Source organism: Myodes glareolus, chromosome 2 (assembly GCF_982192425.1).
Source record: "Myodes glareolus chromosome 2, mMyoGla1.1, whole genome shotgun sequence".
Lineage (NCBI taxonomy): Eukaryota > Metazoa > Chordata > Mammalia > Rodentia > Cricetidae > Myodes > Myodes glareolus.
The window spans coordinates 125,706,700-125,721,058 of record NC_142027.1 but is presented as its reverse complement, the minus strand read 5'-3'; the positions used below and the strand labels follow the sequence as shown (position 1 = coordinate 125,721,058).

At 52.4% G+C, this 14,359-nt stretch overlaps 1 protein-coding gene across 7 annotated transcripts in view; it reads right to left on the bottom strand.

The window, feature by feature from the left end:
- Cux2 (cut like homeobox 2) overlaps window positions 1-14,359 on the bottom strand; it is a 175,782-nt gene that overhangs the window by 37,900 nt on the left and 123,523 nt on the right. For all 7 annotated transcript variants that reach the window (XM_087903660.1, XM_087903661.1, XM_087903665.1 and 4 more), the window contains exon 4: window positions 868-946. In XM_087903660.1, the coding sequence (XP_087759786.1) occupies window positions 868-946 (79 nt within the window). The remainder of the gene's footprint in view (window positions 1-867; window positions 947-14,359) is intronic.

Here is a 14,359-nt window from a genome sequence, read left to right as displayed (position 1 = left end):
TTAAGCCAAACATCCTAAAAAGGGTTACCATGCTAAGACCCACGGCCGGACCAAGGCCAGTATTGCAGGCTGAGTACTGCCTCGAACGTGTTCATCTGAGGTGACGTGTGTCTCGCTGGAAACCCTCCAGCAGCAGTCAGTTCACCCTCAGAGCACCCTTGCCTTGCCCCCCTCAAGTTCTAGAATCTTCTCCACCCAGAAGGAAAGCCCATACCCCTCCCCCAGCCCCTGCAGTCTCTCACAGTGAGATGCCTGTTCTAGATGGTTCCTTAGAGCGTAATCACGCGCTGCCATAGCAGACAAGGCTACAGCAGTCAGGTGGCGCACACTCTGACAGACACGGGGCAGGGGTTGACCCTAACCACTGTGAGCAGGTCAGCAGATCCTCCCCAGCTTTGTCCACATTGTCTGGAAGGGGAACTACCAGTATTTGTTCTTTTAGTCAGGCTTCCCCTCAGTACTGAGATTCTGAGGTTGGCCCTTGGAAAGGTGGCATTATCCCTCTACTGTTCCCTGCTGGCTGAGTCACCTGCGACCCTGGATGAGAAGACCCAGGCAGGCGTCACGTCAAAGCTGCCCTCCAACTTGCAAGGCAGAAATCAGGAAGGAGCCATGAAGAAATGTCATACCAGGTTGATTAAGTCTCTCTCTCTCCGTCTCTCTGTCTCTCTCTCTCTCACACACACACCACCTCCACCTGCACCCCCCCACCCCCCGCTGACCCCAGCTGACAGAGGGTCTGGCCTCTCCCTGGGTCCAGGCCTGTCCCCAGACCCCAGCGCCAGGAAGCAACCGTGGTATCTGTGTCACTGCTCACGGCGCTCCTCAGTGGTAATTATTCAATTATGGAGTCCAAGAGCTTCTTACCTGGCGCTTCAATTAATTGCTTATAAACACTCAGGAGCGCCGCCTCTGCTTCCTGACTCCTCTTACTCAGGGCCACCACCTTTGGGAAGAAGAGAAAGTGTCATGTGCAGCCATGGCCCTGAACCTGCAAGGGGACCAATGCCTTCCTGTGCAAAGGGGGAAGAGAGATGAGGGGGCTGGCAGTTACAAGCTGAGGCTCCCATATTCCCAGAGTCTCCCATATTAAGGACTCTGAGCTCACAGCCCAGCTGCACTATGCCCAGGCTGTGTGGTTGCCCTTCTCTGAGTCCAGGAGTGGGGTGGGGTGACTAAATCATAACAGGACTCACTTTCTAACCAGCCCGAAAGATCTCAACATAGGGAAAGGCAACAGTAGGTTATTAATACATTGGCTAGTAATCTTCACTCGAGGGCAGTGCTGCTGAGTTCAAACCCGATACACTTTGGGAGAAAGGGGGACATGCTTGGGGAACACGGTGCAACCGCTAGTTCTTAGAAGACACTGACAGCTTCAACCAGCATCAGTAAAAGAGTGGATACCAAAGTTCCTGGCATACTGATGTTGCTCAATAAATGCTTCCCGACTGGCTGAACACACAACAACCAACCGAGTGGTGAGGAGCTAAGCTACCCCGTCCTTCGCTTACTCATGTTCTCGTTCTGTCGACGAGACTGTGGAAGACGGGTGTCCCCTGCATCGTGTGGCTAGGTGACCTTGGCGGGCCCACAGCCGTGGAACTTCTGGGCTCAGGACCCTCTTGTTTCCCCGCTTCGGACAGTGAAGTCCAGTGGCCCTGATCCTAGTTCTTGCTGCCCAGTTGCAATGCAGAGTCCTGGGCCTTCCATTGTGAGGTCAGTGCTGGAAAGCACCAACAGCGACCCCACATCTACAGAACCCTGGTTGGCTGGGTCACGGTGGGCAGCAGTGGGCCTTATGCTGCAGGTACCACACGTGTCCCTCCCAGTACCAACTCCCTGTGTGGCGGTTGGGAGTGTGGACTGTCTTCACTTCCCATAACTCTCAGTGACGGGGTGAAAACAACAGGGGACAGACCTGTGGCTGAGGCCTTCCCTTACACACAGCCCTCAGAACTCTTTCTGACTCAAAGTCGGTGCCCAATATAAGCAATTTTCCCAGAGGGAGGCAGAGCAGGGTCTTATGCCGTCCCGCCCAGCCTCCCGAGCACTAAGGCTACAGGAGTGCGTTGCTTGCTTAGTTTATACAGCACTTGCGATGAACCCAGACCTTCATGTTTGTTCTTCATCAGCTGAGCCCCACCCGCAGCCCATCAGCGCCGTTTACCAAATAAACAAACCGAGTGTGCTGCACCAACCCTCTTCCCCACCCAAATGATGCCAGGGTTCTTTTGCTTCCGAATGGTGGAGGCCATTTCTGAGACAACCTGTCCAGAGAGGAGGATGCCAGGGTTTCATGCTAAACCCCAGGTCTAGCATTGGCTAACTGAACATACATTCACTTAAGACCTCATGACTCCATTTCCTCACTTACAAAGATGGGGAAGCTAATAACACAACTTCCTCAAAGGGTTCTAGAGATCCAGTGTTTGAGCTCCTGGCATGCCTGAGGCCTCACGGATATGTTTACCACCAAGTGTGACCAATTCCCACCTTGACTCTGCCAGTTCTGAGTTCTTGACTGTGTTCATCTCTCTGGTGTTTCACAAAAACAACCTCAGAGAAAACCTATGCATACCAGTGCACCAAGGGAAAAACAATCTGAAAAACACATTCAGTATAGAGGTTCACACTGCTCAATATGGCTGCCATGCTGCCCAATATGGCTGTCAAAGCCATGTGTGACTCCGGATCACTTGAACCATGGGAAGTCCAAATCAAAACATATAACGCATATGGAAGACATACAGGATTTCAAAGACTGAGCATAAGAAAAGGACAGCATAGCTCACCACCATTTTAAAAAATTGAGCTACACTCTGCTGCAATGACGCAAGGTCCCTTTATACCATTTAACAACGTGGCTCCCAGAAAGGGTCAGACTCTGTCTGTGATCATTAGGTTTCTAGCTGACAGAGATGGTCCACAGAGGCCTTGTGGAATAGGGGGAGTTACGATAGAGAAGTGGAGAGAAAAGCGGTCAGTGTCAAACGCGGACTTAAAAGGCCAGTGACTACCGCAGTTTCATCCCATTGTTCTCCTGAGAAGAGACTCTGCTCTCTGACCTCCTAGGGTGACAGACATCTTTGATCCACTCAACCAACTTTCCAAGAGTTCCTGAGATTTGCCCAGCACTGAGGACTAAGAATAGTCCTAACTGTGGGGACGGACCTCCAGGCAATTCCCCAGATGATTTGTTAATTACAACCACTAAGTGTTTGGAAGGAAAAGCATGGGCTGGGGTGGGGGACTGGCAGAGGGTGGACGTGGGGGAAGGCTGACCCAGTTTGGCGGTGGGATTTGGCGAATCCCCATCTCTCCCTGAGCAGGGAAGGGTGCTAGGGAGGGGACAGGGCAGGAAGTGTGGGAAACATCATCACCCAGCACAGGGGGCTTGCCCTCCTCCCAAGACAGACTATTCCAAGCGAAAGGGAGCCACAGCAGGGAGGCGGTGAAATGCCACGTATGTTAGGAGTGTTGGGGAGCAGAGAGTTTGGGAGTGTCCCCAAGAGGACGGCAATGACAGCAAAATGTTGCAGCTAACCACATACTCTCACTCGCGAACATCCATCTTCAGAGACATGGCAAGTTACCAAGTCCCCTCTACCATTGTCTGACCATGAAGGCAGGCAAATAGATGCCCTTTGTCCCTGAGAAGGCAAGGGTCCCAGGCTGTCTCTGTGTGTGTCTGTGTGTGTGTGTCTGTGTGTGCGTGTGTGTGTGGTTGGTTGGTAGGGATGGTGGTGGTCATTTTGACCCCTCTGGATGCTGCTGTCTTCCCAGAGTCCTGCAGCTGCTTGGGCTAGAAGCTGTGGCACCGCCGACACATAGCTCACGCAGCCACAGAAGCAACACTTCAGCACCCATCCAATATGAAGAATACATACATATCATATATATCCAGACACTCTGGTTCCCAGTTGTCCGTGCTGAACACGGTCCTGGCTGGGGTTTGCAGGAGGGTGAGAATGTTCCCGTGAATTATAAAAGCAGGTGTGGGGGAAAAGGGATGGCCGAGTCCTTTACAGTTACCCCAGCCTCACCCATACTCTCCTTTCGGCCATGGTGTCGACCAGTTTGTAGTGGTGTCTTCATCTCTGTGACTGTCTTCCTATAATGTCCCCGAGAACTGATCTGTCCAATACACTCACCACCATCCGTGCACCATTGACCACTTAGAAGTGGCCATTCGGTGCCTTTAACCCACGGGGCCTTGACCAGGGAGCTTAGCAGGAGAAAGGCTGTGTCCTGCTTGTGGCTATGCCTGGTCACAAGGAAGGGTGGAAGTAAAGGATCTAGACTGGGCTTGTGACAGCAGCAATCTGGAGGTCACATGAGCAACTCGAAGACAGTCGTGGCCAGCCACAGGCCCTATAAAGTTCACTGTTAGAAACACCAGTAGCACGTGCTTACAAGGCCTGCTCTGCAGGAACCCGACAGGACCCTGGCAGTGAGTTCAGGGGAGGAAGGGCCTGTCACTACCGTCTATGTGGCTCTTGCCTGCTGGGAGTTAAAACCTAGCAAATTTGGGTTCCTGCAGTCTATGCTTCCCCATCCTGATTTTACGTGGATCTGAACTCGGCTGCTCACACTTCCATGCCGAATATTCTAACCACTGAGCTGTCCCCCAGCCCTGGAAGGACCTTCCTGATTTAGCTGCATTAATTCCTGCCGCCCAGGCAGGCAGTCAGTATTGTCTCTGCACTCTTTTGAAACCTTTCCACCACGTGTCACTATCCCCAGGTCTGATGCAAGGCCCGAGGGGGACATCGGCTGGGGCAGGAGGAACCATGGGGAATTTTATTACCACATTTATTAGCCAGATTAAAAATAAAGCAGAGGGCTATGTTTTCAAATGTCGGTACTAAGAACACTTTCCAGGAAACACAATGTGGCCCCCAATGTGTTTATGCCAGGCTCTGGGGACCCAGCAAAATGCACCCCCATGTGGCTCAGCAGGCCAGGCTATGGCCACTATTAGCTACAGTATAATCACCAACTACTCTAACCGGGAACTCCTGATTTCCTAACTAAATAGCTCAAGTTGGACTTTTCAACTCATGTAGGGGGGAATGCAGAGTTCCTCAGCCCTTCTTGTTCCTCCCACCTTTTTGCATTCCCCAACCCCCATTCTGGGGTGGAAAAAAAATTCCCTGGACTCCATATAATACTGCATTTAAATTGCCTGTCACTCAAAACAAAGGCGAACCGCTCATTTGTAATGCGCCAGCCACCTGAATGCTGCCGGTTTTCCTCCAAGCCTCCACGCATTGGAGCGCAAAGATCAGTTTTCTATTGTTAAAATTGTATAAGCTGGGGCTTTTTTTAGCAGCGAAATACACGATTTCACTCCTCTGCTGAGGGCTGCTGGCATAAAAGGGACAGGAGGCTTCCTTTAGTACCTGACAAATAAATTTTGCTTTGGGGGTAATAAAAAAAAAAGAAAGAAAAAAAAGAGAAAAGAGAAGAAAAAGAAAAGGAAGGAAAGAAAGAAACCGGCCCTTGGCAGGAAGAAGGAGCCGGGAATCCCTTAAGGCTGTGTCTAGATAGGGGGTGGGGTGGCCTCCTGCTGTGCTAGAGTGTGGCCAAGGGTAAAGGAGGAGTCCTGTCAAGGGTGCTGAGAGGCGGACAACACCTCTCGCTCTGGTTGGGTGTCCCTGGTTGGGTGAACGTGACTCAGTGGCACAGGCCTGCTGGCCCTGCCACCTTAACAGCTTAAGTGGCTACTTGGAGTGTGACCTTGCACCTGCACCCATAGGTGACTCTCTGACCACCTCACCCCAGGAGGGTGAATTCACAAACAATTGCCACCAAGTGCTGGGTTATCTTCTTTCTCAGCCTCGGGCTAGACCTCTGTCCTCGGTGAACATTGTTTCTCTGGATACAATGATAATCATAATACCTTGCAATTTTATAGAGCACAAAGAGCCTCCCAAGGCTCCGTGGGGCAGCCAGTGAGAGAGAGGTCCAGAGAGGCTGAGGCAGTGGCTTGAAGTATCACAGGAGGACTAAGGCAGAGAGTGACTTTGGACACAGAATTAGTTGTGAGACAGGGAATGGGGGCTTCCATGTCAGGTGCTTGAACCATGGCCAGCTTACCTCCACAAAGTCTGTCCTTCAGCAGAGTGAGACAGGCTTTTCTGTGGCCACGCGCCTGCCACAACCCACAAGAGTGCCTGCCACACAGTGCCACGTAACACAAGGGGGCTCATCAGCATGGCAACTGCCGTGAAAAGCTTACAGTGAGTGGTGGGACATGTGGAAGCTTGGAAGTCCCAGTTCTAATTCTATTTCAACCTCAAACTGCTCTGATTAAAAAAAAAAAAGTCTACAAACTAAAAGACCACATCTTGTCATGCATTTGAAGGTTTGCTAAGACCTTGTCACATGGACCTCCTTAGCCTGGCCCAGAGTTCCCATGTTAACAACAGTAAGAACTGGGATTCAGAGAGCCGTGGCACAAGCATTGAAAAGCCACGCAGCAAGGGGCAGAGGTGGAAGTTGCAACCGGGCCCCAGAGCCCAAGCCCTTGCTATGAGCAGCGGCCTTACATTATCCTTATCTCCCCAAGGCCAGGCCCTAGCGTGGACATCGGATGTGCACTCTTGGGTCCTGCCCCGCTCATGTGGCACGTGGCACGTGACAGCTGAGAAGGCCATGAAGGGTAGGCTGGAGCCGCCCTGCAATCCTATTTTCTTGGACACTCCAGTGTTTAAAAAATATTGGAGCTGTCAGAACCCATCAAGCCAGACACTCCCGATTTGCACATTTGACTGTGGTATGTAAATGACACCCCAGAAAGGCCCAGAGTATGCAAATATGTGCATATAGAGGGAGCCAGGACTCTGAAACCAGAAGAGTGCCAAACTGCCAGCTTCTCCGGGGAGTTGGAGGATCTGGCCGCGCGGGGCCCACGCTTCCATCGACAGTGGCCACCTGGAACCATCTGGGCCGTCTGTTCAGACGGCCGGAGCTGAAGTGCCCCCGTCCCAGGCCTGGCGCACCTGCCAGATTCATTTTAACCTCTGGTACATAGCCCTGCACATGGTCCCTGCCTTGTTTTGCTGGCTGCCTCATACACCCAAGCTACCTCCCTGAGGCAGGCACAGCAAGCCATACTGCAGGCCCCACCCAGAAAGCCAGGCCCTGCCCACCCATCCCTCTGGGCCCCCAGATTACTCTCTGAAAGCCAAGTCCTGATGAGGTGGAAGGGTGGCTGGCTCTGAGGACAGTCAGGGCCTAGTGGGAGGCCAGGAGCAAGCACGGGGCATACATGTAGCTGGTGCTTAATATGAGTGTGATGATTCAAGGAAGGGCTGGGAAGAAAGTGGGCTTCGGAGTCAGGTCTGTGGTTTCCTTGTACCTCAGTTTCCCCACTTATAGTGCAGTGCCACCAAGGCTCGGCAGGTGTCCCCCCAGACTAAGAGTTAAAGGACAGGTTTTATCTGCTGTTTCTTGTTGTCTGGCAGTGCTAAGAACACAACCCAGGGCCTCTGCACATGCTAGACAAGTGCTCACCCTGGAGCCCCGCCACGGGCCTGCCACTCTTAAGTATAAGGTAATGCGGACCAAGGCACAGCCAAAGGGCCACAAGGATGAGTTAGAGCCAAAGGGCACCTGAGAGGTAGAAGTCGCCAGAACCTAGAGACAAAGGTGAGGGCACAGAGCCAGAGATGCTGGGTCACAGGTGCCCTCTGGCCTTGGGCTGTCCCTCACATATCGCATGTCCATATCACACCTGCTGGCCCATCTACATGCACCATGGCCTTGTCCTGGAAAGCTGGCAGGGGGAGGGGGGAAGGAGAAGGAGGAGGGGGAGGGGGGGTGAGGGGAGGTCCCCACTAGCAGTGCTTTCTCCTCTCAATTCCATTCTGGCACATTCTCCAAAATGCCAGCCCAGAAAAGAGAAGCTAAAGGAACATGTATGCCCTTTAAGGAACAGCGGCCACGCAAATGCCATCAAAGTGCTGTCCTTCCCAGACTTTTAAATATAGCCGTGTCCTTTGGAAGGTCTCTGAGGAGCGACTGGAGGAAGCCCTGAGGGAACCTCAGCCCAATGGGGGGCACAGCTGAGGTGCCCAGCTCTAACCAGAATAAATATTTTCAGCGCTTTAGCCTGTATACATTGGTCTCTATGGCGGCCGCTGAACTCCGCCCTATTCCTACAAAAATGGTGGGTGGGCATATGTACAGGAGGCTATAATCTATTAAACTATATTCTATTAAATCTTTCTTTATGAGGGCAGGCAGTGAGCTCAGGATTTAGCCCACAGTCTGTGATTTGCTTACACACAGCTGCCCCATAGAGAAGGTTCTGCGTTGCTTATTGGCTGTCGTGCCTTAGGACAGCCATTCAGCTGTCACTGCGATCCCGGGGCTCAGGAAGTGCAGGCAAGAGGATTAGGAGTTTAAGGTTAACCTGAGCTACATCAGACCCTGTCAAATCAAAGGAATAGGGAATGGCTCAATATCTGGTTTGGATTGATGGGGTGAGGAACAGACAGAGGGTGGCCCAGCATCAGAGTGAGCAGGGCCTCTACAGACAGCAGGCAACACAGCCATCAGCTGCACAACCGGGTGGAATGTTTCGCTCAGTGCTCAGGACGGCATCTGGCATGTCGGAGAAGCCCAATAAATATTTGCCAAAATGATGTTTGTGTCCAGCCAGATACAGAAGCCCATGAGGGAAAACAGTCCCTCCTGTTGCCCCAATTGCAGGGCTTCCTTGTGGCTAGCAGGGTGACTTCAGACCTGAAAGTCCCTTTCTCCCACTGTGAGGAGTCTGCTGCTGAGACTAATTACCATGAGGTGCAGAGGAAGGCCGGGGTGCCAACGCACCAGGGCACCAGGAACATGGCAGAGGTGATGGGGAACTGTCTGGGGCTGACCAGGGACAGGACCTTGGGTTGGAGAAGCTGAGATAAAAGAAATGTGGAGAGGCCTCATCCAGTATCCAGTGCCATCTTGTTTGGTCAGTGGGCCAGAGCTCCTTGGTATGTGGGCCTTTCAAAGAGGCCGTGTGTGCATGTGTATGTGCGTGTATGTGCATGTGTGTGCACGCATGTGTGTGTACGTGTGTATGTGCTTGTGTGTGTCTGTATGCGTGTGTGCTTGTGTGTATATGTGTGTGTGTGTACCCAGCACTTGCACAGGCCAGAAGAAGGTGTCAGATCCCCTGGAGCTGGAGGTACAGGCAGTTGTGAGCTGCCATGTGGGTACTGGGAACGGAGCCCACGTCCTCGGCAAGAGCAGCACAGGTTTGTCACAGTTGAGTCATCTCTTCAGGCCCCGGCTGGCCTTGTAATCACGGCAAACTTTCTCCTGCAATGGGACTACAGGCCTGAGCCACTCTTGACAGGCCACCAGGGTGGCTGTCTCCAACCACCTGTCTCTGTCCCAGTGTTTCTGTGGTGGTCAGGTGACAGCTCTCAGGTCTCTGAGACAGAATGTGCCTGTCACTTTTTGCAGAGAGTGTCCCCTTCTTTTCTTTCCTGCAGGGAGGGACACCCCTAATGGCTTTAGGACGCGGCTGGAAGGAGGCGGGGAGCAGTGTGGCAAGGATGGACTTCATCAAAGACTCATCCAATTGTTCAGGAGCTTCTATGGCAGGCAGACATAATCGATATGAGGCCGGGAGCCAGCTCTGCAGGCTTCCTCTTTCTTTCCCTGAGGTAACCGGGGCCGCCATGTTTACGCTGAGGCCGACTTCTGTTCTGGAGCCGATTGGACGAAGCTGATGGGCTGCACAGGCCTCAAGCTGAGCCAGGGCTGTCTGTTACCTGGGGAGGCTGAGCTCAGACTTGGATGATTAATGCTTCTTGGTCGATGTGAACCTGGTCCATCCAGAAGTGTCTGGAGGCTGAGGAAGCCGGCCTGGAGATAGGCATCAGGAGGTCTTTGCCTTGTTAAGGATGAGAACATGTCTGTCTTGGCTCCAGACAGTTGTGCATGCTTTATCCTCCCCTCTGGGAGTCCACCTCTGCTTTCTCACCCCTCAGGATCCTGGGTTCAAATCCCAGCTACACCATCAGCTGTGGGACCGACTCAAGCCATCCCAGCCAACCTTCATCTGTAAAACAGGCAGCACAGAACCAATCGCCAAGACACCAAACACCAATGGGTGTGTTTAACCATGGTGGATGCTCTCTTAAGCGTGATAGCTGCCATTGGATGGGTCTCAAGGCACATGCTCACCCTCAGAGATCTCTGTTTCCTGTGTTAAGATTGAACTCTGGCTGTGTCTGCCACTGACACCTCCCACCCCAGGCCTCAGGACAAATCTGGGGTTTGTTCCCTATCCACCGAGGGCAGGGCTGGAATCTGGGTGGAAGCAGAGCACCAGCAGACAGGCCAAGAGCAGTGCTGGAGATGGTGACAATGTCTCCCCACAAATGACAAGGTGGGAAGGCGGAAATGGGAAGGCGGAGGCAGGAAAAGATGTCCCCAAGACAAATGGCCATTTTCACTTTGTTTCAATGCTGTTCCTGGGACCAGCCAGTGAGCCCTCCTGGGGGCTGCGATGAGAAAGGGTCTGGCTTGCTACTGCCTATCACTGGCATCATTAATTTCTTTTTGTTTCCTGCTGAGGTACTGGCTCAAGGTGAGCGGCTGCATTGTGCTGCGACTCCAAGGATTGATAGATTGCATTTCTTTGCCGGGCCCGTTTCATGCTTGGTGACTCCACAGCAAAGCAATTATCACCGTGGAATGCATAATGGTCTAATTAATAACTAATGTCAGCTCGGTCTCTGAGCCATGATTATACCTTAGCACGTCAAACCCCCCTTAAATATTTGGAGAGAAAAATATTATTATAATTGACTGGTTAGACTGTTAAAGTGTCCCTGCCCCGTGGACAGGGTGTGCAATGGGAAGCATACAAGGCATGGAAGAAGGAAAGGACTATGCCATCAGCTGTCTGGGTGGCCCTACTCAATGCCTGGTCATCTCTGCCTGAAAAAGGAGCCATTTTCCATGTGTGCATGTATGCATGCGTACTATGTGTGTATGTTGTGCACACACATGTAACTTAGAGCTGTATTTCTCCTGCTCTATAATTTATCCTTAGGATCTGGCACATAGTGAGTGCTCAATAAATCCTGGTTAAATGGCAGGGCAGCCAATCAGAAGCAGTTGATTGTGTGTGGCTCTGGGCAGGTCACTAACCCCTTTGTGCTCATCTTTTGCTTGTATTATAAAATGTTGACAATGACAGTTCCCAGCTTAGGTGGGTCACGAGAAATAACTCGGAACCACAGACCATTCAGAACGCTGCCTGGAACAGAAACACCAAGAACCACATCTGCCAGTCTAATCACATGTCAATCAATACTCACTTCATCAATGCTCCCCAGCTCCTGCTGAGTGGGGACTATGCGGGACTGGGGAGCACAGGAGTCTACAGTGCGTGTGTCTTCAGCATCTGGATAATTAGGCGAACAGGCACTGTGAAGAACTGTGCCACGCTCTGGGAAAGGGACAAGGAGTCTTAGCGGTTTCCCTGTAGAAGTAACATGTGACCAGAGCTCTGGAGGAGTTGCAGGTGTCAGGGAAGCCTAGCGATGCATGAACTGTCTCTGAGGGAGAACTATCACGGAGGGAGGTGCTGTGGGCGATTAGTGGGGACATCCTAGTCAGGCTGCTGAACATCCTCTCACCTGACCCAGAACCTCACAGTGCCCAGACTGAAGTCTTGCCTGTGGGGGTAATGCAGGTGGAGCAGGTGCAAAGGCCCCGAGGCAGAGAACGGGTGGGCGCAAAGAGGGTGGGCGGGGCAGATGCAGAGTCCCAAATGGACACCAGGAGGACTGAATTCCATCCTAGGAGTTGCTGACGTTGTCAGAGGGTTGTAATGGAGTGAGAGGGTGAGTTCTGTCAGCCCTGGAGAGAAGCAGAGGGGTTGATCATGTGGTTTTTCAGGAGCTGGTGAAAAAAACGTGCTCAGGGCAGAGGGTCGCAGAATCTCATGCTAAGGCCATTTGGGTGGACGTTTGCAGAACACGTGGACATTTATATATGGAGTTGGGGAAGGAAAAGAGTATTTTTGGGGCAAAAAACAGAATGTGTAAGGCTCAGAAGCCCAGCACTACCACACTTGTCTGTCCTAAGTGGTTCTGGATGCTGGGGAAGTCTTTTAGACAACTCAAAATTATTATTATTATCATTAGACAGGGGCTCATATAGCCCAGGCTAGCTTTGAGCTTATTGTGTAGCCAAGGCTGACTTTAAACTGATTAAAGAGCTTCAGACACAGGAGAGGGGCAGGGAGAGTCTTTCCCCGCCTTGACTCCCGATGCTGCAGTACCTGCTGAAGTACCACAGACCGGCCTTGAATTCCTGATCCTCCTTCCTCAGCATCCTGAGTGCTGGGATGACACCTGTATCACTATGCCAGCTAGGCCCTTCTAGACCAAAGCCCACAGCAGTCCAGAGACCTCTCTGAGCTCACAGAACAGACAGGGGTCCACACAGAGACATCTGCACAGGCAGACCTGGGTAAACTGAGGTACAGGGTGCTCAGCCTACCTCACGGATCCGCCTACCCCTGGCTCCCCAGTGCTGGGATTAGAGGCATGTACTACTACCACCTGGCTCAGGACCCAGTTTTAAAGCCCTAGGAAGACTACCCTGGGTAGTGAAAATGGGGAGCTGGTACACGAGGTTGGGCAGTCCAGCCCCGAATTCTCCTATAGTTCACCAAGTGTGATCCTGTGGTGGTCCTGTCAGCCTTCCACCCGCACCGGCAGGTATAAAGAAGGTGAGGAAGCCACTTCCCAGAATGGGAGACTGAAACTGGAGGTGAGCTGATGGGATCCGGGACCTTTCTTCTGGCTGTGTGACCTTGGGTAGGTTCCTCAGCTCCTCAGGACCCTATTCCTGCTGCCTTGGGCTGTAGGAAAGTTGAGTTATGATATGAGAATCTGGGGAGCCTGTCTGGTGTTCCCCTCACTGAGGAACCCCAATGCAAGAAGGACCTGACTCCTGTGCCTGCACCTAAGGGCCAGGTGCAGGCCCCATTCTGACTATAACCCTAGGGGTCGTTAGAGTCAGGCGTTTGTGTTAGAAATGGGGCCTTGGGGGTGTGATGTACTTGGCCCTGGCAGCACCGGTACCACCCATCAGTTCCGGAGCCATGTTTCCTTTCACTGTAGTCATGGCCACTGCGACCTCAGACCTTCTCACTCTAGCCTTCCTTTGCTTTTGGGGGTGCATGGGATGAACCCCCCTCAGTCCCTGTGCCTCTCCTAATCCTCAGCTTGAGCTACTGCAAACCCCAAGTCCTCACTCTACAAGGGAAGACATGCAGCCACATATCAGAAACAGGCAGGTGGGGGTGCCAGGCCTGGCGGTTGGGCTCGGGGAGTGCACCGGGAACATGGGGCCAAAAGGCTAATCACGTGTGCAATGTGTACACATGTGTCCTGCACTCATGAGCTGAGCTCCCATTAGGTTCAGAACAGAAGACCTAGGGTGCTGGTGCTGCAAGGCTCAGAGGCAGGACCTTGAGAAATGATTGGATGAGGAGGACTGGACCCTAGTCTGTGGATTCACTCATTGGCTGGCTCATAGCTATCTCTGAAAGGTGGAGCTTATTCCTAGTATTTTCTGTCTGTCTTTCTGCTTCCTGGCTGCCACGAGGCGAACAGCTGTTCTACCATCCTCCTCCAGCACAATGTTGGCTCAGTTCAGAAAGGCAGGGCCACGGGGCCACAGACAGAGGCCTCTGAAACCCTGAGTCCCAGGAGTCTTTCCTCCCTGTTTTACTTGGGTTATCAGTCACAGAGATGGGACGTTTGACCCAGGGAGGCTGCATCTGGTACCCTAGTACCCCTAAGGTCCCCAGTGTGTTCCCCAGGAGCCTGCTCAGTCTTTCATTACCCACTTAGGCTACACGAACCTCCGTGAGTACTGCTGGACTACACTGGCCAATGTCCACCTCTCTCCCACAGGCCATAGTGCCACAGGGGCAGGAAATGGAACTTCAGGGACCAAGGACATGGCTCAGCCAGTAAAGTACTTCCTTGTAAGCAAGAGGACTCGGTTTGATGTCAAGAACCCATATCTAAAAAATGAAAATAGAAAGAAGAGCCAGTAGCATAGTTGTAATCCCAGTGCTGGGGAGGCTGGGCCAGTTAGCCAATCCCAGTGAGATTCTCCACATACATGCTCACATGCAGGCTCACACATACACACAGTAGCTGGCCACTTACCCTGGTATACAGCAGGTGCCAAGTCAATGTTTGCTGAGTGAGGTCTAAGTGGAGTTAGTGAAAAGCAGGGGCCTCCTCACAGAGAAAGGGTGTTGAGAGCCACTGTGGGCACCAGGAGAAGTTGGGGGAGCCTGCAGTGAGGTTCT